This window comes from Equus przewalskii, chromosome 19 (genome assembly GCF_037783145.1).
Source record: "Equus przewalskii isolate Varuska chromosome 19, EquPr2, whole genome shotgun sequence".
In the NCBI taxonomy this organism is placed as follows: Eukaryota; Metazoa; Chordata; class Mammalia; order Perissodactyla; family Equidae; genus Equus; species Equus przewalskii.
Window position 1 is genome coordinate 23,235,769 of NC_091849.1, and position 26,594 is coordinate 23,262,362.

At 41.1% G+C, this 26,594-nt stretch overlaps 1 protein-coding gene across 17 annotated transcripts in view; it reads right to left on the reverse strand.

The window, feature by feature from the left end:
• Positions 1-21,440: 21,440 nt before the first annotated feature.
• LOC103541420 (cytidine monophosphate-N-acetylneuraminic acid hydroxylase) overlaps positions 21,441-26,594 on the reverse strand; it is a 348,688-nt gene continuing 343,534 nt past the window's right edge. For all 17 annotated transcript variants that reach the window (XM_070584227.1, XM_070584218.1, XM_070584220.1 and 14 more), the window contains 2 exons: positions 24,858-24,954; positions 21,441-22,774 (listed from right to left, as the gene is read on the reverse strand). In XM_070584227.1, the coding sequence (XP_070440328.1) occupies positions 24,879-24,954 (76 nt within the window). In that variant the 3' untranslated portion in view covers positions 21,441-22,774; positions 24,858-24,878. The remainder of the gene's footprint in view (positions 22,775-24,857; positions 24,955-26,594) is intronic.

The following is a 26,594-nucleotide window of genomic DNA, read 5'->3' on the forward strand; positions in this document are numbered from 1 at the left end:
GCTCTCTGGCTGCCTATCCTTCACATTGATTGCGTACTTACGAAGAGACAGGCCTTGTGCTGCTTGCTTTAAGGGGATATATGATTTTATTTAATTTTCCCCATATTCTTATTAATAGTTACTAGTAATCCTATCTCACAGATAAAAAAGTGAAGGCTGAACAGTAGTTACTCTAAATAGTGATTATCTAAGACACACAGAACTTTACATACATTAATTCATATCATTGTCATGATAGTCCTGTGCCCATTTTGCAGATGGGAAAACTGAGGCACAGAGAAGTTCAGTAACTTGCCATGGTCACACACCTAGCAAGTGACTGAGATGGGATTTGAATCCAGATAACCTGGCTCTATGTTTAACCACAATCTATATTAACTCTTCAAATTAACTCATTAAAAAACATCGCAGTGTAACTACATACTATGCTTTACATAGTCACTGCTTCCTATGTTTGACAATACCATTCCTCTTTGAAATATGTACCATGTAGCCTTGGAAAGACAATGACTGAATAACCATTAGAACATCTGACAACTATTAGAGAATTATTTTAGACAACATCACGCCCAAAAGTCTCATTTTAAAGAAAAGGAAACTGAGGCTCAGAGAGGTTAGGGAACACATCCAAGTTTGCACAGCAGGTTGGTGGATCAGGGCTAAGTTTTAACCCACTCCATCCCCAAACCTCAATACAGTGTTGCTGAGATCAGATTTCAGGGGAGTTTTTAGGCCTAGGACATTTTTAGAGGATGGTTTTTGTGGAATAGAGACAGAGATTTTTGAGTTGAACTATGGAAGAGAGTCAGTGAGGCTAAAGAGAGAGGAGAGTGCCTGCATTTTATCTGCTCTCTTCTCGTGAGATACTGCCCATCTCTGCTCTCTCTTGTTCTTCCTCTTCCTCCCTCTTGAACCAGCTTCCCACAAGCATTTCCTGTCTTAGCGAGCAGCACCGCCTTCTATCCAGCAGCTCCAGCCAGAGGCACAGATGATCCTCCTTGCTCCCGCCCCCACGCTCCACAGTCAAGTTGCAGCTGATCCAGTGGATTCTACCTCCTACCTCTCAGATCTTCTCTCTAGCCATCCCACAGTCACGATCCTGGCCCAAACTACCATCACCTGTCACCTGAACTGCCTTGACAACTTCCTAATTGACACCCTCATGTCCCATTTTTGCCACCCACTCCAATCCATTTGTAATCTTTTGAAAATGCAGGTATGACCATATATTGCCACCACTTAAAACTCTTCAGTAATGTACATTACTCTCAGGATAAAATCTGAATTCCTTAACCTCACTTACAAGCTAACTACTCCTGTGAGAGTGGAGAAGAGGAGATGGGTCATGCAGATGCTAAACCAACGGCATCGATGATTGATTTATTGGAGGAGAGAGACAAAGGAGCCATCTGGGAGATGACATCCAGGAGTCTGGTTTGAAGGACTCACCACCCAGGCAGAGAAGAGACAAAGTGCTCACGCACTGAGGTTAAGCTTCAGAAGGCAGAGACCCAGACCATGCCCAGAGAAACTGATACAGGAACAACGATGACGGCAGCTGGGTGTGAGCTTATTAATTTAGCTACTCAATGTCTGTCCCAAGAGCCCTCTACATTCACAATCACTGTGAGGCCTCACTGAAGAGCTCTATTTTCTTCTGGGACTAAGGGCCCAGATATCTTAAGTCTTAAAATAATGTATTATGCATATAGTGACTGACTGACAGGGGTGGCGCAGAGTTGCCTTTACACGGCATAGTAGGAACGAGAACAAGGTGAGTTTTCTCAGCTGACTCCACCAGCCCAAGGGAGCAGCCTTGACGGACACAGAAGACAAATACTAAAGCCTTGATGTATGCAATCTTTGCGGTGGCTTCCTCTGGGGATCCTCAAGATGGATAGAGAACTATCCCCTTATTATATTTAGTTTTAGAAGATTTAACTCTTTTTTGATCATAATGTCATTGGATTTGGACTCTTTCCAGCCTTCTCAAAAGAGAAGGGGGTGAAGGATTCCATGATTCAAAGGCAGCTTCTCTTCTTTTTACCTAAGTCAACTAAAGAATCAGAAGCTTCCAGAAGTTTAGAGCTAGAGAGATCTCAAATATCCCTGCCCCGATGATTTCATTTCATGGATGTCATACATGTCTTGTCAATGGCACAAAACTAGTCAGTTCCTGAGGCACCATTAATACTCAGTTGTTCTGATTTATACGTTGGGGCTTTTTCCACATTCACAAGCCATTACAAAGACCTCTTAGATATGAAATATATGTGTTTTTCAGCAATGTTTTAAACATTATACTTGATGTGTGAGCAAACAGCATAACAAAGACTGTATTTTAAAATTGTGCGATGAAACCACAGATTCTCAAAACTTTCATGAAGCTTGCTCCCAAAGGGATATTTAACTGTTTGGGGTAATGTGTACTTTTATATATTTTTACGATGGAGGGGGAAGAGACTGAAGAGAGAGAAAGAAAGTAATAGTGAGGGATCTTCTCTCCTTGACTCCTCTGCCAAGGGTCCTGGACTCCCGGGAGTCCGTCCAGCCTTCTTGAGGAAGGCCATCCACACAAAGATGAATAATACATGAGTTTGCCCTGGAGAGCTTAAAATCCAGTAGGGAATGTAGACAGATGGACAAATAGCTATACCGGATCCAATGGGATTGGTGTTAGAGCAGCAGCCTTAACTCATTTGGGAGGCGGATAATGGAGAACCAATTCTGACGGGAAGAAGAAAACCAAGGCGGCAGGGGAGGAGGCGGCATTTGAGCTGTGCCTTGAAAGATGGGCAGGATATCAAGGGGTGGAGAAGAGTGAGAAAAAAAGCAGTGTAGGCCACAGACGCACATGAGCAAAAGCAGTGGGAGGAAATGACGGGTATGTTTTGAATTGTGTGAAAGAAGGAGGCAAGGTTGGGAGCAGGGGTGCAGCCTGAAAAGGTGGGGCTGAGGGGAGGCCCCACATCTGGGGTTAGAACAGGCACTTCTAGTTGCACTAATGAAGGGGAACTTGTTCTGGCATCCTTGGGTGTTCTGCCTCCTCTGCCTCCGGAGTTGATCATTCTCGCGTTTGCTCCCTTCACCACAGCTGGCCTGACAAGGAAGTATCAAAGATGCTCGTTCAGGGGCCGGCCCGGTGGTGCAGCGGTTAAGTGCGCACGTTCCACTTCAGCGGCCCGGGGTTCGTCAGTTTGGATCCCAGGTGTGGACATCGCACCGCTTGACACGCCATGCTGTGGTAGGTGTCCCACATATAAAGTAGAGGAAGATGGACACGGATGTTAGCTCAGGGCCAGTCTTCCTCAGCAAAAAGAGGAGGATTGGCAGCAGATGTTAGCTCAGGGCTAATCTTTCTCAAAAAAAAAAAAAAAAAAAAAAGAAAGATCCTCGTTCATACCACAGGGTGTTGCCATGTGAAGGAGTCAGGGTACGGTAATATCTGGAGAGATCAGCAGCTGCCCACTTAGAGCCTCAGAGAGGGGCGATCAGCCTTCATGAAGTCATCGTGTTCCAAGGGGTAGTGGTGAGCTCCCAAGCCTAATGGAGAAGCAAGACACCAAGGGAAGACCTGTCTCCTGAAACTATCTCGGATCGAGCAAGATCTCAACAGAAAGGTAGCTATAAATCAGAAAGGAAATACGTTAATGTAAGAAGAGGAGGAAAAACTGCCAAGAAAACAAAACATTTAGGTTAACTGAGCGACATATTTAAAACTGAAATACACTTTTACAATACAAAAATATAAGCATTTATTGAGTGCTTATTGTATACCAGACATTGTGCTAAATGTTTTGGGGGCATTTTCCCCTACACGCCGAGTAAGCCAAATTATAATCAGAAATTTGCTTGGTGAGAGTAGAATCTGAATGAAGTGAGTTAGTTAGTTGGCTGATGTCAATGGTTAGTGTCATTGAGGGATGATAACCAATTCATCCTGGTTTGCTGGAGACTTGCCCAATTTTAGCACTGAAAGTTGCACATCCTGGGAACCTGGGATGGTTGATCACCCTACATCAGGTTACAATGGTCCCGGAGTTTCTCTCTCCTCCTTTTGGAGTTTAATTGTAGAGAGCACTGGACATCTGTTTCATCAAGGTACGTTCTCTCCTGGATAGCGTTGGATGAACACTGGCAAATTCCAATTTGTATATCTTACAGTGCTTTCCAAGTATCCCATGCTTTCTTCCTATATCTCATGCCAAGGATTCATCCTGAGATGGTGAAGCCGAACTACAGATTGGCTCGCTCAGTCCCATTCCCCCTTCCACTGTGCCTTCCTGCTCTGCAGTGGCAGAAAGCTATAAGCAGCCCGCAGACTCTCCTACAGCTAGAGCTGTTCGTGTGACTTAGCGTCTGCCAAGCAGGTGCCCTGATGTGAGTCTTGAAGGAGCGAGTGGGTAAAGCAAGTTGTTGGCCTTGTGCAGGGAAGGTGGACCTTCTGACAAGCTGAGTGGCTTTCATTCTTCTAGAGCCAGCAAGGGCAGGGCAGTTTAGACTCAGCAGCTTCCTGATCATGGCGGAGGCATAAGGAGGTTCTCGGGTCCTGCTGGCAACAGCTCCCTCAGCAGGCCAGCTCATTGGAGAAGCTCAGGCTACACTGTGCACCAGCAGCCCTCCCAGTGGTTTTACGAGCTGTTAGTAACCATTCATAAGTCTCCTTTTGCATAAATTAGCCAGAGGCTCCTGTTATTTACAACAGAAACATTCTGATACAGATGGTAAACAGGATGCCATCACCAACAGCTTAATAGTGGCTTCCTGGAATGCTGCATTAAAGAGAATTCTGAGGCCTCCTCCAGGCTCAGGGAGCAAGACTGTTCTGATGGATTGAAAATCTCTGTTATGTTACCGGAGAGAGACTAATCGCTGTTGTGCCAGATTTCCACTGGCTGTGGTTAAGACTATTGACAAAACCCTGTCTTTCTTCTTTTGTTTTACAGCCACATTGTCATTTCTAAGGCATCTTTTGCCAAGGCATGGATTTTGTGAGTTTAACTCTGGAAATGAGAAATTTTAGACATATTTCTTTAATCTTAATTTTAGAAATATAAGCTATAATTGTCTTTGAGATCAAGGGTTGAGTAATTGTTGATACAAGTTCTTGAAGAATGTAAATATTCTGTTGAACATCTCTTGCTCAGCAAAGATAAAGAAAAGATGATTAAAGAATATTTACATTCTAGTGAGTATTACACATTCTCTATATATATCAGTATATTACAGTATGTATATATTACATCTAAGGAGTATTGTAAACAAAGTGACTAGAGAGGAGGAGTGCAGGTCTTATTCAAATTTAAATCTATATATATTTGATTTCTTATAATCATTCTTAAAACTTCCCTTTACTATTCAATAGTTTAGAATAAAATTGTGTTTAATCCTCTATAAGGGTCTAATAGGCACTTGTAATAGGAAGTTACATTTGTTCCATTGGCTGTAGAATATGACTTATAGGAAACTGAATCTTCTCAGACTGTAAGTGAAGCTATCAGCCTTCCGTTATTTTCTCTTCCACTTATATACAGAGCTCAGGTTCTCTCGGTAGACAGAGCACTTTGGCTGGCTCTTCTTACAGCTGTAGAAAGAAAATAAAGCCACTCTGACTTAATCAAACAGAACACAAAGCATGATTTTCTGACAGTCCTTAAGAGTTTGGGGTTCCTCATTGTCTCTCCCTTGTACAACCTCCACCTGAAAAGGCTCATCTCTTTTGTGGGATTTTCTCTTCCGGGGGATTTTCATTTTCATACTCAGAGGGCACAAAGGTGAAGCTGTAGAAGAGGTGTTATAGGCCATCCAGCTGCTAACATCACGTCACCCAGGCATGGCCTATTCTGACACCCTCGAGTCTATCCTGGGTGAAGCCCGTGTGCATCCAACCTAGGACACGAGGATGGGAAAGGGAACTTTTGGAGTTGGTAAAAACTGAAAACAAATTCAATTTTTCTCATTTCATCAAGAGCAGGGGTCCACCCTAACAATCTTCTAGTTGTAAGCAATAGAACTCCACTATAAACATAATCTGGGTTTTTTACTTTTTTCTTTAAAGCGGGCCTTTATTATAAGATGATAGGGCAAACGTTTCAAGCAGGCGTCTCAGGGAAAGGACCGCCACTGGGAACCTGGGCAGCAATCGGTCAGCCTCTGCCTGGCTTTCACTTGCTCTCAGGAGTCATAAAAGCTAACCTGGGCTTCTGAGTGCTCAGCTGCCCTCCTGGCCTTGTGGGCAGTATGTGGCTCTGGAGCTAGAGCAGAGGACTGAATTCTGACTGCGCCCTTTCAAACTGTGTGACCTTGGACAATTTACCAAACCACTTGAGACCTGAGTGTCCTCGACTTTCGATGAGAACAGCTATCATTCCTACCCCACAGGGTTGTGGTGAGGATCAGATGAGCTCATCCATGTGAAAACAGTGCCTGGTGCATAGCCAGCATTTAATATTTATTTGCTATTAATCTGGTTATATACTCTTCTTTGTCTCTGTGGATTGCTTTTCTCTGCTTCACTGGGCCTGTGTCCAGGCCTGGCCATCCCACAACGGCAACCTCATCTCCAAGTCCACAACACCCCCAGCCAGCCCAACAGCCAGACTGCATGTGATTCTCTCAGTTCCCAAACCAAAATCTCAGGGGAAAGAATCTCCTTGGCTAGGTTGTGGTCATGGAAGGAGATGAACTCAGCTGTGGAGATGGAAGTGTGTGTGGGGGGAAGTGGAAGTGGAGGTGGGTAGAGGGACGGGGAGTAGAGGTGACCGTGGAAATTCTGAAAGAAAGAAAGGGTGTCTTATGGCTGATTAATCCTCCTCAACGGGGTGAGTCCAGCAACCCTACATTTTGTAGGCTTTGGGGACATCTTTGATGAGCTCTATTGGTGCCCATCCCAGATACCTTGCATCCTTTTACCATATCTCTGTGTGGCTTCCCCCAGCTCCTCTGGGTGTCTTTGCTCCTAACTGTCCTTGATCCACTGAGTCACTTTGCTCACAAGTACGGAGAGCCAGAAAGGCCTGGAAGTTTATGTCCTCCCTTCCTTCAGGGTGGCCCTTAACAAGGGACTACCACCTGCTGGTGAGGGAGTCTGAATGCCCAGCCCCCTTGCCCTGAGCGAGGACACTCTCTGAGGCATCATTTACCCTGTAGAGCTCCCCGGAGGGATCAGGCCGAGGTGGGGACTTCCCTGAGATGGCACTTTGCTTGGGTTCTTCCCCTTCTCTGTCGGGCTCCCCGACCCTCCTGGCTTCCCCGGGAGTATTTCCTTAATAAATCACTTACACATGAATCCTGCTCCCAGGGTCTGTTTCTGGAGCTCAATTTAAAACAATCCCACGGATCAAAAAATGAGCCTGAACTCATTTGTGAGCCATTAATGATCGTAATTGATGTCCACGTGAGAGTCTTCCAGTCCTCCGAGATCTGATTTCGTTTCTCACCCTTGCATTCTTCGATGGGTCCCACCCACCGACAGGCTGATCTCTCTGCCTTCAGAAAATGATCTTCTTTCAAAGAAAACAAGGAAGACAGCCACTCTTATAAGAAAAAAAAAATGAAGACTGGTCTGGTATGTGACCTGATCATTTTTGCTGCCCTGCTTCCCCACACCAGCTGGAAGAGGAGTTTTAACTTTCAGAAAAATAGACTCTTCCTGCCGAGTCCAGCTGCCTGTCTAAAACCTAAACATGGGAAGGCCAGTAAACGGAGGCAGGATCAGAGATGACATTTCTAGGACAAGCTGCCACCTTAGCTGATTCTCACAGAGTCATACTCCTAATTCTTATTGTGGGGGTTGTTATTGCTGATTACAAGGACGAGCACTTTAGTGGATTTCAACGAGAAATGTTCTCACACTGAGAGATCACACTGGGCTGGCTCTTTCCTCCTGCCTGAGGCCAACCAAGGAGCCCCTCTGGGCCGACAGGGTCAATCCTTTGAGCTCAGTGTCAGATGAGACAGCCAACGGTGGAGTGGAATTTGAGTGTCTCTAGTTCCTAACCCCACTTCAAAATATTCTGGCCACTTCAGCTTGACACTGATGACTGACATTCTACCACACAAATTCATCTCTTAGGGCTGAAAAGATGTCTGTTGTTAAAATGTAAACCTTTCGGGAAGGATAGCACATTTCTTTATTGTACTAACCAAGACTCTTTGGGTTGCAAGTGACAACTCAAAATGGCATCAGCATGAAACAGAATTTGATTAGCTCAGTAATCAGAGTAGACTGGCTTCAAGCCCAGCTAGATAAGTGCCAAAACAATGTCAGCAGGAAACTATCATTTTTCCATTCCTCACCTTTGCTTTCCTCTGTGTCGGCTTCATTCTCAGGCGGGAAAGACGGCCTCCAGCAGCTCCCTACTCCCTTACCAATCCCCCCCTACCAGGAAGAAGAGCCTGTTGCCTACTATCCCAGCCGGAGTCTCAGGACTGCTTCTCATTGGCTCAAATTGAGTCACGTGGTGTCCATGAACCAATCACTGTGACTCTGACTGAAGATGCCTCAGTCATGTGCCATTGGCTGGAGTGGGGAAGAGGGCTTAGCCCCACCCAAAGAGTGGGAGGGAGTGGTTCAACCAAGAAAACATTAAGTGTTCTCGCCAAGAGAAGAGAGAATGGGTAATACGAAAGTAAACTGACACCTGTCCGCCACACTTATTATTAGTTTTCATACCTCCATGGTAATAACTGGCAGAGAGCAAGCAGTTCCCTACAATATGAGGCATAGCAGATATTGTAAAGACAAGTCCAGAGCGAGGGCCACCGTATTGGGAACCCTTATGGGGGTGGGGAGCACTGCCTTAGGTAGGGCTGTTTGAGGAGCTAGGGGGCTACCCAGGGGTCCTGAGATCTTAATAATACACTCTGAGAGGCTGAGAAAATTTCAAGACCAAGCAAAACGTAGCAATAGAATTCTAGGTAGCTTGACAGGGATTGGCAGGGGGCCAGCATGGCAGCTCAGAGTTCATACCAATAGGCTCCCCCTGACTCGGAAGCTCTGCCTTCAGCCTTGTTTAACAGGAATGAAATAATCTATTAAGAGTTTCTGTATCATGATCCGAGGATATTTCATCATGCTTCATGTGGTGTACTGGTGCCTGGCAGGGACCGCTGGGATAAAACAGGAAGGGCATTCTGTCTTATCTGCTGGACTATCCCATCATCTCCTTTTGTTGTTCCCACAAAGGGATAATAATGTGACTAACAGGCAGCTAAGATTTACCAAACAGTATGACAACTCCATGAGGTCCAGCCTAGCATTCCAGTCTACAGATGAGGAAACAGAGCTTGGAGAAAGGTGAAGTGATATGCCAGCCAGTGAGAGTTGGGGCCAAGATAGAGACCCCAGTCATGGGACTCCACAGCCTACATCTTTTCTTTTTTTTTAGCTATTTTTTTTCTTAAAGATTGGCACCTGAGCTAGCAACTGTTGCTGATCTACATTTTTTCTTTTCTTTCTGCTTTTTCTCCCCGAATCCCCCCAGTACATAGTTGTATATTTCAGTTGTGGGTCCTTCTAGTTGTGGCATGTGGGATGCCACCTCAGCATGGCTTGATGAGCGGTGCCATGTCCCCGCCCAGGATCCGAACCAGTGAAACCCTGGGTCACTGCGGTGGAATGCGCGAACTTAACAACACGGCCACGGGGCTGGCCTCTAAAGCTTACATCCTTAAATGCCATGCCACAGCTGAGAAGCAGAAACCAGGAAGAGTTGGGGAAGTATGGAAGGAAGAATTATAAGGAGAAGCGATTAAAGTTTAAAGCAATCAGCCATCAGGGCAGGGAAAAAAATCCAGGAATACAAGAAGTGGCTGCTGACAGTCTGTGAACAGTGGCAAAGAGCCAACAGTTTCTGAGAACATGCTGCCCTTTATTTATTAAGGATGATTCCACTATGGGTAAGGTGACCACATAATTGATTGTGTAAATCAAGACCTTTTGAGAGTGAGAGGGCACTGTTAATAATTATACCAGGAAACTGTAATAAATCAAGACCGACTTGGGCAAACCAGGGCACAGGGTCACCCTAACTGGATCTACTAACTGTGGAGCCTGGCTTCAGTCTGATAGCGGTGGTGGATCTGTGTGGATTCATCCGCAGCCCCTCAGCGCCGCCATCCATCATCCTTCTGTGGGTTGCGGGATGGCCAGTGAAGGATGTATGAACTGGCCTTAATCTTTGTAGCCCTGTTCTCTACCTGTTAACCGAGTTGATCTCCAGACATAGTATAGTCAGGGGACAAAAGACACAGTTTAAATCACTAACATTTAATTAAACCAACAATTAACTTAAGCAAGGCCGTATAGCAGAGTTGTTGATGGATTTCACTTTGAGGTTTAGATCTCAGCTATGTGACCTCAGACAAGATTTCTTTGGGTCTCAGTTTCCTGCTCTGTAAAATGAGGACAAGGACATCCACTGTCTGAGCTCTTACTTTGCCTCTGGCACTGGGCTAAGCTCTTTACATGGATTATTTAATTCCATGTCATTACAATCTTACGAGGCAGGTATTATTATTAACTCCATTGTTTAGAGCAGAGCCCTGCAGCTCAGTGAAATAACTTACTCCAGGTCATACAATTAATAAATATCTATCTTATGGGCATTGTTTTTGGTGATTAAATGAAACAACGCTTATTCAAATCTTAGCATATTAACTGAAAGCCAATAGAAAGCCCTGGATAAATGTTAGTCCTTGATGATGATAATTTGATACTCAGTACTATCATCTCACATCTGTAATTTAGAAGGTACTAATCTGGATCACATTTCTAACCCACCAAATGGCAGGAGGATCATCTGAATAAAAACCTTTAGTACTGCTTAAAATCCTAAGAGGACAGCATTGTTGACATGACCCATCTCAGAGAGCCCCAAGAATCTGAAACATCCACACAATTCTCGCTGCAGCTGGGAAAAGAAAATATCTACATGTATGCTTAAACCCAGACAACTATCCAAAAAAAAAGGTATCCTTTGTGGGGAGAAGGAAGATGTGGAGTGGTGAGGGAGAGAGAAAATAGTTGTTCCATCATCTGCCCCAATTTCTCCCAAATGGAGGCTCGTGTGCTGGGAACGCATTCCCAGGCAGCACCAGCCTTTCCACCCCGACCGAGCTGGTCACCTGTCTCCAGGAAAGCCTTTAGCATTGCAAGGGACAGGTTTTATGGGCACACAGGGAGCACTCTACACGCTTGCCTCCAATCTTTGCAAAGGTCCTCGGGCCAGATGAGATCATCTGAACCACCTCCTTCAATGCTCCAGTCATGCCCAGCAAAGGGCACAGGAGAAGCACTCAGCCACTGAGAGATGCCACAGGCCTCCAGTCTGTGTACCAGAGAAGTAGCAGCTGAGGGGTTAGGACCAGGGCTTCATATGCAGGAAGACTCAAGTTCAAGTTGCTGGATCCAAGTAGATGGCGTGACCTTGGACAGTTAGTTAACTAGCTCTTTGGGCCTTGCTTTCCTCGTTGGTAAAAGACGAATAATAAAACCTTCCTTGTATGTTCAAAGGAGCAATGTATGTTGTATGATTAGCAGAGGGCCTGACACATAGTAGTTTCATAAATGTTAACTGTTGTTACTAATAAGTATTTATTAAATGCCACTGCGTTAGTCAGGGTGACCACAGAAATATACAGTCCCTGACCTCTACAACTTACAAAGAGGAGACAAGACTAATTCACACAAAATGATTAACCATCCCGTAGATGCTCAGTTGTGTGGTATGATGGGGGTTGAGAGAAGAGAGTGACAGGTGCAGACAGGTGCAGGGTGGAGATGTCCACGAGGGAAGGGTTGAGGATGGTTGGGGTCTTGACCATGGAAAGAAAGAAAAAGCTCCATGGAAGCTAGGAAAGGCTTGGAGGAGAGGAGCACCTGGTAAATGGAGGAGGGAGGACTCTGGAAGGAAACAGGAGCCACTGCTCACCTCACCTGGTCTACCCCAGCGGGGATCCAGGATCTTGTCTCAATGGTGAGGCAGATCCCCCCAAAGGAGTCATCTCATCTACCACCACCCAAGCGTTTTTCAAATCACAAGCCTCTAAAAACCAGCATTGAAGTTGGCAATGGCTGAATCGGCACTCCAGAGTGAAAGCTTTGCACAGGTTTCCCCACGGTGACTTTGAACTTCGCAAATGATACTGTGAATCGCTCATGCATTTCCAAGATAAATTGATGAAAACCCTTAGCTGAGTGTGGTGATAAAAATGAGCTGTTTGGGTTTCTCTTGTTCTCTGGCTATCCAGTTCCTATCTCCTCTGTGTGCGAAGTTTTCTACGGGGGCTAAATTTGGATAAATGCTAAAACTGCCTAATTAACTCATCCAAATTCTTCATTTGGGTATAGCATTGTAAGTTGAGAGTGTTTTGCAATTATATTCCTAAGGAGTTCTTGCTTTCTTTAATTAGCTTTGCAAACTATCAGCCCAGGATGAATTTTCATCCTGGGAAGAATTTCTTCCTTTATTTGCCCAATTTTGCCGCATTGCTCTTTCTCCTTAATCTGAGCACTCCTTTTCTTCCAGTTGCCTCCTCTCTGCCCTGAGTCACTGATGGGAGATGAGAATGAAGTCTGCTGTTTTTGTCCTCTTGATGGGAAAAGTAAATTCCAGATGGGACTCCAGTTCAAAATGGTTCTCTTTTGGGACAGGAACACAAGAGCCATATTTCCTGGGGGACGCTATTGAATAGTAACCCTTCAGACTTCATAAACACTTTGTCAAAAGTATACAAAGATAACATAGTAACAATAGTAATTATTATTAGGCATGCGCCATTTTCAGAATTCACTGGAAGTTCCAAAGCTGCACCTGAGCTCGTGGGCACTTCAGCTGGCGAGGTTAGGGCAGCTGGGACTCACTGTCGCAATAGTCATAAATGCTCTGGTCACTGTGTCCCAAATGTCTATTGAGCTTAATAATGTCTGTCTACCCAGAGGGCAATAGAATGTTTGTGCCTGCGAGGCCACTGATATTTTAATTTTTTTCCAGAGAAATCTTGGCCTGAGGCCCCCAGAAACATTGCTTCATTGCCTGGCCTTATAAGAATTTGCTTGAGCTATTTTGTGGAGGCAAATTAACCCTGGTCCTAGAGTTTTTTCATGCAAAAGGGATAAATGAAAGTTTTTACTACTGAATAGGTCCCATTTGCCTGAGTCAATTACAACTACTGAAATGATCGGCTCTGTAATTCTGATTTTATGAAAATGAGGTCTTCACAGGTCCAGCTTGGGTAGGTCTATGCCTCAAAAAGGAGAAATTCCCTCTTCGTTCCTATGGCTGGGTTATTGGGCAGGGCCACCATTCTGTGAGTTAGCCTGTGATTAGTATTAACACATGAGCCTTTCTCATCAGGACTACGCCCTTCAGTTGTGTGATATTTGTGGTTACGCAAAGCGGTACCACCCTCCCATCTTGGTTTTTTACTGATGTAAACAGAAGAATAAAACTACCCAACTTCCCATCCTCCCTATGGCTGAGGAGGACACTAAGAATCTAATCCTGACAAGATGACATTTCAAAGCTAAGGGAGTCTAGTTTTGGGGTCCTGAAGGGAATGTCCATTAAGAGGGAAACGCCTCAGATACCAAGCTCTTTCTTATTCCCAGTTGGCCCAAAGATGCACAATTGGAAAAGAAGAGTGGGATGGGAGAGGATGTCAAAGGACAAGAAGTAACATTGTTTTGACCAATAAAGCAAAGTCTGAACTCTACTGTTTGGCAAGTTAGGAAACTATTCCTTCCTTCTTAAAATTTGAGACTACTTGCTCGGAAAATAAACGTTTGTTCCTAGAAGATCTGTGGGTTTGAGGCAGCTGTCCCCTGCACAGTTACCCAGAGGACCAGGCTGAGAGCGCCCACACTGGCCCTGGACCGTGGGAATCCTGGAAGCTAAAAGCGACAGGGCCCCCTCCCTCAGCCAACAGTCTGCAGGTCTGGCAGTGCTAAAGGCCAGGGCTGACTGGCCTCTGAAGGCCTGGAGTAACTATTACAGTAAATAGTTCAGACTGGAGGAAATGCACTGCCTGGGAACAGGCATGGTCCTGGGCTCAGTTTCTGTGGGTGGAATGGGGTCCCCCAAACGATGGGTGAAGGATGCCTGGGTAAGATGGGAAGAAGGATTTTTAATGTTTCCTCTTTCCCTACAGAGAGGCCTGCATTTGAAAGCAAGGAAGACAGATTAGGAATTGTGTGCACTTCAAAGGTCTTCTTGTAAAGATTTAATGCCTTAGGTGTTAACACATTAAAATAGGGGAAAGTCATGTGTATCGCACAACTTTTAAGTTAAAACCTCCTGCTCGGTAGTTCCGTTAATGACCTCACCGCTTCGGGTGAAGCGTGCCTGCTTCAGCCTGCGAGGCGGTGGGATGGAGAACACAGGCCGGAGAGGAGAGAAGTGCCTGGGTTCCTTGGTGCAGGGAGCCCGGGAAGACCCGAGGGCCAGCTTCCAAGGGACCACTGAAGGCCCAGATGAAACCCCTCTCTCCCTGGATACACTAGAGAAAGCGAATTCTCGAAAGAGGGAGAGCGGCTGCTTGAGCTACTTTGAAGTCATCACTAAGTGAGCAACAACATCCGGAACACGAAACGGACCAAGGGGAGCAGGCGCGCGGGCCGCGGGGTTTTGATGTGGTCCTCTTCCGCCACCTAGCGACAACATCGGCTCATTGCAGTTTCCAAATGCACCCAGGCTTCCCGTTAAGCGGACGGATTCAAGATGAGGACCAACTGAGAAAAATCCAAACTAGTCAAGGCGCATTTTCTGTGTTAAAATAAAAACGAATTTATTGACTCCTCGAGGGAAAATACATGTTCTTACCGTCTAGATTACCTATTTTATTGGCTAAATTAGCTTTGATTTTCAGCTGCTAAAATAATAATATATGGGCATAACAGGAAGGCAGAAGTCTGCGTTCTTACATTTGGTTAATGCTTTAGAATACATAAAGGTATTGCATACTTTTTAGGGTTTTTTTGTTACTGTTTTTCAGAAAATATGATCACCCTAAAGGTGGTGAAGGAATCTTTAGAAGAGAAAGAGTATATAAGTATGATTTGCAAGTGAAACAGTGGGTGGTGTCTGCAGAATTAACATTATGGAGCTCCATGGGGAATCAACTTATGCAGGGATAGCGTGGAAGATTGTCCATATGTTATATGGGCCTGTACATTCACTGGAAGCTCGAGAATTTGCTATCAAAAGCATAATTGTTCATATCCTTAGATTCAGTAATCCAACGTCAAGAATTCTATCCCGAGCAAAGAATTCAAAAACATGAAAAAAGTAACCTGGATAATATTCTTTATAAGATTAATATTCAACAATAGAAGAATAAAGTTAGGGTTCATTCAGAATATGGAATATTGCAAAGACATAAAAATTATTATTAATTTTTTCTGGTGAAGAAGATTGGCCCTGAGCTACTATCTGTTGCCAATCTTCCTCTTTTTGCTTGAGGAAGATTGTCGCTGAGCTAACATCTGTGCCAGATTTCCCTCATTTTGTATGTGGGACGCTGCCACAGCGTGGCTTGATGAATCACCATTCATCAAGTAGGTCCGTGCCCAGGATCCAAACCTGTGAACCCCAGGCCACTGAATTGGAGTGCACGAACTTAACCACGTACGCCACTAGGCCGGCCCCTAAAAATTATTTTAACATGTAGCGATATGAAAACTGCCTACCCAAGAAGATATAAAATTGTAGGCAAAAATAGGAATGTTGAATAAAAGTAAAAAAGAATATTTAAAATATTAAAGCTGAGTTAGAGGGTGGATTAACGTCTACAATATTCTATATACTAATATTTTTGTTTTCTCAATTACATAACAAATACAGGAATGCTTTCCGGTTGTGATACATTTAAATTAGACGGAAATATGTTAACTAAGAAGCAGAGGATCCAATTATTGGCTTGCTCCCGGCTGTCTGCTTCCTGTTAATAGATAGGTGTATGCTCTCCAGATCTTCTCCTTTGGAATTACACACACACATGTACACACCATTATATGTAGTGTTATTTTAACATAAAAGTGATAATAGTGTATTTCTTACAACTTGATTCTTTTTAAAATATGCATTATAGGTCTTTCTGGATCAATAAATATAGACCTACCTCATTATTTTCCACTACTATTTAATGTGCTCTACTCTAATATACTTAACTATTTCAAAATTGATAGCTACTTGTTTCTTCAAATTTTTAAAATAATAATTCTGCAAATGACTTCTTGTGTTTTTATCTTGGTGCACCCTATGAACGAATTTAAGCTTCTTTTCATTTTTTCATTGGCCATTTGTCTTTGCGGAATTTTCTATTCATATCTCTTGCAAATATTTCTATTTCATTGTTTACATTTTTATTATTTGTAGGAGCTCTTTGTGAATTTTAGACTTTTATTGAGATTTCACTGAATTTAGAGGTTGGTACAACATAGAATATTTCTGTCCAGAACATAATACACCTCCCCATTTATCCTAGTCTTCTTTTATAACCCTTGACAAAATGTTATTGTTTTCTTTATCTAGATCTGGTATACTTCCTGTTATAATTTATATTACATAAGGAAGACATTTTTAATGGCTATTTACATAACTGGAATAATTTTTAATTGAAATAATTGCTAGCTACCATTGAAATCATAAAAATGTCTTAAAACTATAATGATCTGTCAAATAATATCTCAAAGAAGTATAATTATTAGCCAACTAATTTGCTTGTATACAAGAGAAATCAATAGGTTGATGTCCCTTCCTCTAACACACCAAAACCAGGATTTAGACATAAAAAATAAAAAAGGAGAAAGCGCAGTCTGGGAATATTAAACGTTGTTTTCCTTTCCTTGGGTAAACTACTTATCACTTGGCAGTAAGCAAAGAGGCCAGTTGGGGTATTCAGACTGGAGTAGCTGGGTCATCAAAGAAAATAATTTTAGTTACTTCACGGTCCTTCAAAATTCCTTGAGCATTTCAACTATGAAGTCTTCACGTTGGGATGTCTCCACACAGTGTCCATCGGTGTCCTTCCTTCTGCACCCCCACCTCCATTAGACCCAGCTTCACCATTTCCATCACCATTTCTCAGATCCTTGATATAGGTTCATCCAGATGTGGAAATAAAGATGCTAACAATTTTTCTGGTACAATTTTTTCAAAAACAAGTTGGAGCATGATAAACTGATCTTAAATTTCTGAAGACATGTGCAACAGCCTTGAAAATTTGGATAAAGAAGAGCGTCTTTTGTTAGATTTATTCCTAGGTATTTGTTTTTTATGTTTTTCTTTTTTTAACGGGAAATTCTTTTTTTGGCTGGGAAAGATTTGCCCTGAGCTAAAATCTGTTGCCAATCTTTTTCTCTTCTTTTTTCCTTACCAAAGGCCCAGTACATGGCCGTATATTCTAGTTGTAAGTCCTTCTAGTTCTTCTATGTGAGCCACCACCACAGCATGACTGCTGACTGATGAGTGGTGTGGTTCTGTGCCTGGGAACTGAACCCAGACCACCAAAGTGGAGCATGCCAAACTTTAACCACTAGGCCATTAACGCCAGCTTGGTATTTGTTATTTTTGATGCTGTTGTAAATGGTATTTTTTTAAATTTTACTTTCTGTTTATTACTGGTATACAAATATTAGTTTTCCCCCCTGTATATTGACCTTATATTGAGCAACCTTGCTAAATTCATTTATTAACTCTAAAGAGTAATCTGTAGAATATTTTGGATTTTCTATGTTCACAATATTATTGACTGTAACAAAAGACAGCTTTATTTCTTCCTTCTAATCCTTACACCTTCTGTTTATTTTTCTTGTCTTATTGCACTGGCTAGAGCTTCCAGTACAATATTTAAGAGAAGTGTTGACAACTGGCATGCTGGCTATGCCTTCGATCTCAGAGGGAAGTTTTAATATATTTGCTGTGGTGTTTTTTTGTTTGTTTGTTTCATGATTTGGAGAAAATGTCTTCCTATTTTTAGTTACTAAGAGTTGTTTTGGGTTTGTTGTTGTTTTTTGCCTAGATTCATTAATGGACATTACATTTTCCCAAATGCTTTTTCTCCATCAATTGAGATGATCTTATAATTTGTATCTTTTATTCAGTTAAGGTGGTGAAATACATTGATTGATATGCACACAAACTAACATTGCACTCTGGGAATAAACCCACCTGAGTTGTGATAAATTATCCTTTTGATAAGTTGCTGAATTCTCTTTGTTGATGTTCTACTTAAGATTTTTGCATCTATAATCATTTCTGAAATTTGCCTAAAATTCTTGTTTCCCAAAAAGTCTTTGTGCTTGTCTCAAGATTATGTTGGCTTCGGAAAATAAGTTAGGGTAATGGTCTCTCATCTTGTGTTTTCCAGAAGAGTTTAAAAATAATTGTCTTCCTTAAGTGTTTTGCAAGCTTCACTGGAAAAGCCATCTGAGACTGAAGTTTACTCTGTTAAGAGGTTTTGTTTTTCTTTTTGGTGAGGAAGATTGGCCTTGAGCTAACATCTGTTGCCAATCTTCCTCTTTTTTCCTTGAGGAAGATTGTCGCTGAGCTAACATCTGTGCCAATCTACCTCCATTCTGTATGTGGGACACCACAAGAGCATGGATTGGAAAGTGGTGTGTAGGTCTGTGCCCCGGATCTGAATCTGCGAATCTCAGGCTGCTGACGTGGAGTGCGTGAACTTAACCAGTACGCCACAGGGCCAGCCCCTGTGGAAAGGTTTTTAATTACAGATTCAATTACTTTAATAGATATTCAATTATTGACATTTCCTTTTCCTCATATATTGGTTTTGATTAGGAGTGTATTTTTAGGAGTTTGTCTATTTTATCTACATTTTCAAAATTATTCACATAAAGAAGTTTATTCTATCATCTTTTTAAAGTATATCTTTTATTCCTGACTTTGGCTTTTTGTTCCTCCTCTATTTTTTTTGATCAGTCCTGCTAGAAGTTTATTAATTTTAGTAGTCGTTTTGAAGAATCAACCTTTGGCTTTGTTGATCCTCTATTATATATCCACTTTGTATTTCATTACTTTTTGTTTTAAATTTTTAATTTGCTTCCTTTACTTTCTATGGGTTTAATTTGCCATCTTTTGTCTAGCTTCTTGAGAAGAATGCTTAGTTCATTGATTTTTCAGCCTTTTGCCTTTTCTCAATATGCATTTAAAGCAATAAATTTCCCAGTAAGCCTGACTTTAGTTTGTCACAAAGATTCTGATATATTGTATTTTCATTATCATTTGGTTCAAATTATTTTCTGGTTTCTGGTGTGATGTCTTCTTTGATCTACGAGTTATTTAGAATTCCAGTTCTCAAAGTGTGGTCTCCTAGCCAACAGCATTAACATTACCTGGGAAATTGTTGAAAATGCAAACTCTTGGAGCCCACACCAGACCCACTGAACTAGAAACTCTGGGGATGGGCCACAAGTCTTCAGGTGATTCTGACATGCTAAAGTCTGAGAACCACTGATCCAGGAAAATGTGAGGTTGACCGTATTCTACCTTTTCTTCAAGAGTACCTTAGTCTTGAAACTTCATACTTCCACATAAATTTTAGAATGAACCTGTGACTTTCCATTTTTTAAAAAAAAAACCTGTTGGGATTTTGATTGCAATTGCATTGACTCTATTTATCAATTTGGGGAGAATTGACTTAATTTAAAATATTGAGTTTGCTAGTCCATGAATATATCTTTCCATTTATCTTCTTTAATTTCTCTTAAGTTTGAGGACCACTAATTTAGAAGTTACTTCTTAGTTTTAAAACGCATGGAAATTTTATAATTCTCTTATTGATTTTTATCTTAATTGCTCTGTGGTCTGAGAACATACTGAATATGATTTAAATTTTTGAAATTTGAGGCAACTTGCCTTACAGCTTAGTATATCACCATTTTGTGTAAAAGATCTCTGTATTCTTGAAAAGAATGGGTGTTCTGTAGTTCTTGAGGGGCAATCTTCTCTATATGTTTATTAAGTCATTTTAAAAAATAGCATTGTTCAAATCTTCCATATATTTACAAAGGTTTTTTTTTTGTCTGATTGGTTTATCATTTACTGATAGAGAGGTTTTCAAATATCTCACTTGATTTGAATTTGTCTATTTCTTCTTTTAGTTATGTCATTCTTTGCTTTATACATTTTAAGGCTATGTTATATGTATATACATTTAGATTTTTATATCTTCATGGTTAAACTTTTATCATTAAGTGTTCCACCTTATCTGACATTAAGACAGCAACACCATCTTTTTATTAGTGTTTTCATAAGTTTATATTTGCCCACATTTTTTCTTTCAAGCTTTCATAATACTTATCTTTTAAATATGTCTTGCAAGCAAAGAGTGTTTTTTTGAAATCCAGTCTGTCAATCTGTCTTTTACTGAGAGCATTAAGTCCATTTACATTTAATGCAATTATTGATATAATCTACCATCTTGGTATTTGCTTTCTATTTGTCTCATTTGTTCTATGTTATTTTCCTCTTTTATTGGCTTCTTTCACAGATTAATATTTTTAAATTATTTCATTTTCCCTCTATCACCTTTGTGGTTACACATTATTTTACTATTCCTTAAGTGGTTACCCTAAAGATTACAACATGTACTCCTATCAAGCGCGTTATCAATTTATTGCCTCTCCACTCCAAATCCACTCTCCATTGCCTGCTATGCAAAAAGAAATACCTCTCCTTTGCCAGCTAGCACAAAGTTAAGCTTTGTCTGTAGAGGGCACTGGAGGGGCGCTAGAGGAGGAAGAGGTTCTTTTCTGGCTCTTGTATCTTAGTTTCTCTAGAGCTGGGCTTCTGAAGTGCAAGATGAGCATCAGTGCCCAGCAGCCAGCAGCTTCCCTGGCACCCTCTGAAGTGGCTTCACCGTAGGATTGTGCAGCCTGCAAGGCACCTTCGCTTGAATGGCTTCCTCAGCACCTACTTGAAAGGCTTTGAGGAAATTTCAAGGCATTCAGGTTTTTGGCCTTTTTTTTGAGTTGGCAGATTCCTATCCATGGCTGAGGAAAATCAGCCCGTCATGCCCAGATTACCTGTATGGGTTCCTTCCTCTCCTGTCTTGATGGCAGTGGAGGTGGTGGAAAGTGGTTAGACTCTGGGTATATTTTGAAGGTGGAGGTGACAGGATGTACTGAGACAGTGGATGTTAGAACAAGACATAAAGGATGATTTCACAGTTTTTAGTTTAAGTAATGGAAATGAGATATGAGATACAAGATAGGGAAAGAGGCCCAGTAATATGGGGGTATATACAGGTAGAAAAGAACCATCTAAGAGGATTAAGAAGGGAAGTGAGGACATGTAGGGTCAATGGATTGGAGGTCTTGGTGATATCAAAGAATTGTTGGAGTTAGGACATTAGAAGGAGATAACCGGAAAGATAACATGAGAACAAAGATAGGCACAGTGGTGAGAAAAACAAATCCATATTTTAAAATAACCTTTTATTACATACATTTTAACATACATCATATTGATATATATTACATCTATTTTTCAGTGATAATTAAATAACTTACTATATACTATAAATCAAAAAATATAGTTCCTGAATTTCAAGCACTTTTGTTATTATAATGTGTGAGATGAACCAGAATAATCAAACATCATTGATGTAGATCTTAATGAGAAGTAAACAGTCAGAATTTCTATTATGAAGTGAGAATTTAGAGAATTAAGGGGATAAATTCCAGCATTGATTGGATTCTTGTATCTTTAGAATTAAAGAGGTAGTACACATAATCAGAAAACCAATTTTGATGTTCATCTCAGTGAGAGGGGTGTGTAGTAAAACAGAAACCTAGTTAACAATCATGTTTTTCTAGGGATAAATTTGTGTGTAGGTGTCTTAATCATGAGAAGATCATCAAAAACTACAGAGGTTAGCAGAAACAGATACATTAGTTGCCTATTTTACCCATTGAAACAATGTTTTTTAATGTTCAGAAGAGGATTTTTAAATTTTTTCAAGATATGGATCTTGATTATTGATCTTTCTATTGATTTTGAAAGATTTTTGTCTACAAAACTTGTTTTATTAATAGTGCTCATATTTTTTATTAATCAAAGATCTATTTGTTAGAATTTATAAGGTGCATTAAATAACAAATTTTGTCACTGAATCAAAATAATTTCAGTCCGAGTGAAATTTTCCCTTTCGGGGCAGCCTCTGTAGTCTTGTTTTGGTAAATATATGATTTCAACAAATCTTTTTGAAAAACTGAAAACAGCTCATGAACCGTTTTTACTAACCTATCTTCATGGACCCTACTTGGAGAATCAATCTATTAAGGAGCAAAATGTCTATTTCTACATTCTCTTTTTTAAAATTCCATCTTAATTTTTTCTCCTTCCTATTTTCTTCTTATGGGCCCTCATTTATCTATTTCTCTTCTTCTAACCCAACTTCTACTCCTCAACTCCTTTCCTTTTTCCTTATCGTGTAACGGGAAACTTTTTCTTCTCTTGTTCTATTTCTTCCATGCTTAGATTCACATCTCCTGCTATGCTTTGTTTTCCATAGGAAATTTGTTCCTCTTGGGTTCATTCATTCTTTTAGAGAAAATTGTAGACAGAATAAGTAAAATATTAATTATCTGGCTATGTAGTGATGCACAAATGTAAGATGTGTGAACATTTCACAACTGCAGCATGTAGTTATCCATTGCTGATGGCAATAAGGCACAGTCTCTTTGGTATAAGATTCTTGTGTTCAAGATGCGGCATCAGTAAATTCTTGAATTTTTCATTGTTTGGCATCCCTGTGAATTAAACATATTACTACTGAATAACAGGATGAGTCTCATTTTAATACTTTTTAATTTTTTATTGCATTGGGGCAAAATTGTATTCTTACTCTTTAGTTCGAGTTGTATTGTCTATGATGCTTTAACTGAGAATCTAAACCTGGAATGTGAACTGGAATATGACACTCCTCCCAACTTTTAACAGATTCTCTGACTGTAAAATGAATTCAAATGACTGATTATAGGTCACATGACTTTCCTGTCGATTTTCAGGTTGATATAGTTAATATTTATTTTTTACTGTCCCTATGCCACTCCCTCTTCTAGAAGTGCCTTACACATGTGACACAACCCTGCGAGGTAGATACTATTATAGTATTCACTTTATAGGTGAAAATCTGAGACACAAGGAGGTTCAGTAATTTGCCCAAGGTCATATTGTAGGTGACAAAACCAAGATTTTAACTCAAGAAGTCAGATTCCAAGTCTGAGGTGTTGACCACCACAGTTTATTTGCTTCTTGATAAGGCAACTTCAAAATGCACACATTGACCTCCTGATGCCCATTACCTTTATTTCTGCTCCGTTTCATTCATTCAGTTTTACAGAAGCACCTTTGACCCATCTTCTTTCAGAACTGCTCCGTCTCCAAGACCTTGAACTCAATGCTTTCCTGATCTGTTGCCTCCTGACCTTTCATGCCTTCTGCTTTTTTACAATGACTGGACCTGCTCAGCATCTCCATTGAGTCCTCTTGACTCTCTTTATTCTCCCAGGGTCACTAAAACCTCTTTCCTGCTTTCCCTTACTTCTCTGTCACACTAGGAGGACTTGCCAATGCTCTAACTCACCTTGCATTTTTCTACCTTTTACCTTCACCCACTTTTTCTGTCTGGAATATTCTTTTCACCTCCACTGCAGCTTATTAAAAACCTTACTCAGTCTTCAAGACACTCTCCTAATACCACCTCCTCCCACATCCTCCACCAAAACGCTACCTTTTCTATAACACTCCTCCTGGTCATCTCAAAAAGTCAGATGTAATCTCTCTCTCCTCAGTATTCCCAAAGCTTAGTTTGTACAACAAATATAGTGCTTATTAAGTTTGCCTTATAATCTAGTTGTATGTGAATTTCCTTAGCATCCCTTCTAGCCTATAATCATAACGTAGAAAATCTAGCTCAATGCCTTGTGCTAGAATGGAGTATGAAACAAAGAACTTTACAACGGAAAAGAATGTTCTATTTCGATTCTTAATTTTACTGGTAAGGACACTGAAGCCTAGTTTAAGTGGCAAGTCACACTGACAGTGGGAGAGAGAATTCGCTTGTTCCTTCCTTCCTTGAACACATATTATGAATAAAATCACGTGTGCTCTGGGCACTGTGCTAAGCATTAAGGATATACAGGCAAGAGTGTCTACTTTTAAGAAATTCAGAGTCTACTGACTGGAAGAGACAATAGATTATTACAGTACAGTGTGATGGGCCAGCTGTTTGTGGAATAAATAAATGAATATATAAATAAATGCATAAGTCAAGAAATTGACTCTCTTTGTAGTAATGTGATATGATCTTTCCAATAATAAGGATATGGAAACAGGTTTTGTAATTTAGTTAATAAAATCACATCGCAAGCAGGAGGAAGGAATGTCAAATCTGATTTGTGCCAGACAAGCTGATCTCCATAAGCCTGAAAAAGACAGGGGTCTATTGGACATGGAGAGGCGATGTTTTCCATCTTGCTCTGTTTTTGTTTTTCCTCCCTTTATTTTTTGTTGCTTCCTTTCTTAATGTGTTCAGAATTTAGCTCTGAACACTCACTGACCACCTGGGATAATTTTTGTCTTATTTATTAATTGGCTATATGTTCATCTCACCCAAACCAAAGATTCTATGAACTTTGGGCTGGGTGCACTCACCACTCATCTTATTTACTTATTTTTAAACTTGACTGTTCTTCTTGTAATGTTAGCTCCTCACAATTCCTCTGAAAGTCAGGTTTTCTGACAGGTACAGCGCCTGCTCAATTTAGATGCCAAAGAGAGTGTGATGGGATATATGATAAAGGTCTCCCCCAGATCCACAGGGTGCCTCACCTGGGGAATCTCAGGTCCGCTCTATTCACAGTGCACCAGGAAGGTCTTCCAGTTGGGTGGTGTTAAGGGGAGTTTTATTTGGAAATGGTTCCAAAACCTGGAAAGAGAAAAAGCAAAGAAATATGCTTTAGAAACTTCCATGCCTGTTGCTTTGCCAGGATCTGTTCAGTACCTGGTCTTCAGCTTTCCCTAAGAGACATTGTTTCTGTACTATTTCAGCTGTTCATGTACCTCAGCATTTTCAGTGTGTTGAATGCAGTTCCTTAAAACATGACAACTGTGACTTATTTTCATTTTAATGTGATGTGCCTTGCTTTAAGGAAACCTCATATGTGAAAATACAGATTTATGTTCTCTACACAAAAGCATTAGGACCTGGTATTGGGGAGGGTGTGGAGAAATGGGTCCTCTCCTACGTTATTTCTGGGAAGGCAACTGGCTTGCTGAAGAAGTGTTTGGCAGAGTTCATCAAAAGCCTACACATGGGGCCGGCCCAGTGGTGCAGCGGTTAAGTGCACACATTCTGCTTTGGCGGCCTGGGGTTCACCAGTTCGGATCCGGCGTGCGGACATGGCACTGCTTGACACGCCACGCTGTGGTAGGCGTCCCACATATAAAGTAGAGGAAGATGGGCACAGATGTTAGCTCAGGGCCAGTCTTCCTCAGCAAAAAGAGGTGGATTGGCAGCAGTTAGCTCAGGGCTGATCTTCCTCAAAGGAAAGAAAAAAAATAAAAAGCCTACTTACTGCATGTGCATTGGACCCAGTAGCTCCACTCCTAGGAATTTATCCTAAAGAAATCACTATGAAAGTATGCAACACATAACTACCTGTTTATTTGCTAAATCATTGCTTCAAATAATGAGAAGTTAGAAACAACTTACAGGTAGATCAAAGATTGTTCAATAAACACGCAGGCACAAAAGTATGTACAATACTATCCTATTTTTATAAAAAGTGCATGTGTATGTCCTTGAAAACAAAGAAAGATTAACCAGACGCCTAAATAGAAATTGCTTTCTCTGGGTGGAGGGATTATTTGTGGTTTTAACTCTTTTTTGTATTTTAAAATACTTTTTCAAATTTTCTACAGTAGATACACATTATTTTTATATCCAGAAAAATATTTAGTAAACTCATAAATCCCATCTTAAGACCAACAAAGATAAATTGGGCTGTGACTGCTTCCCGAGATTCATTATGGGATCATCGTACATTTAGGACCTTTGTTATCAAAACAATATAACAAAATAGTCTTTAGCGTCAATATCCTAAAAGTTTCCAAGATGGAATTATTTTCTTAAGAAAAGTAACCTCTCAAATCTCCCCCAAATTTGCTATATGCCTTTTTTTCCAGAACAAGAAGTCAGGTACATGCTCTGTTGAACATGAACTTAGAATTCTAAAACTTAAAATGTTTTACAGCTGTTAAAACGTTTTAGGTTGGGCCAGCCCGGTGGCGCAGAGGTTAAGTGCGCACGTTCCGCTTCTCGGCCACCCAGGGTTCGCCAGTTCAGATCCCGGGTGCGGATATGACACCGCTTGGCATGTCATGCTGTGGCAGGTGTCTCACATAGAAAGTAGAGGAATATGGGCACGGATGTGAGCTCAGGGCCAGTCTTCCTCAGCAAAAAGAGGAGGACTGGCAGTAGTTAGCTCAGGGCCAATCTCCCTAAAAAAACAAAAAAAAAAAAAACAAAAAGAACCAAAAAAAAAAACATTTGAGGTTGATCTGTGT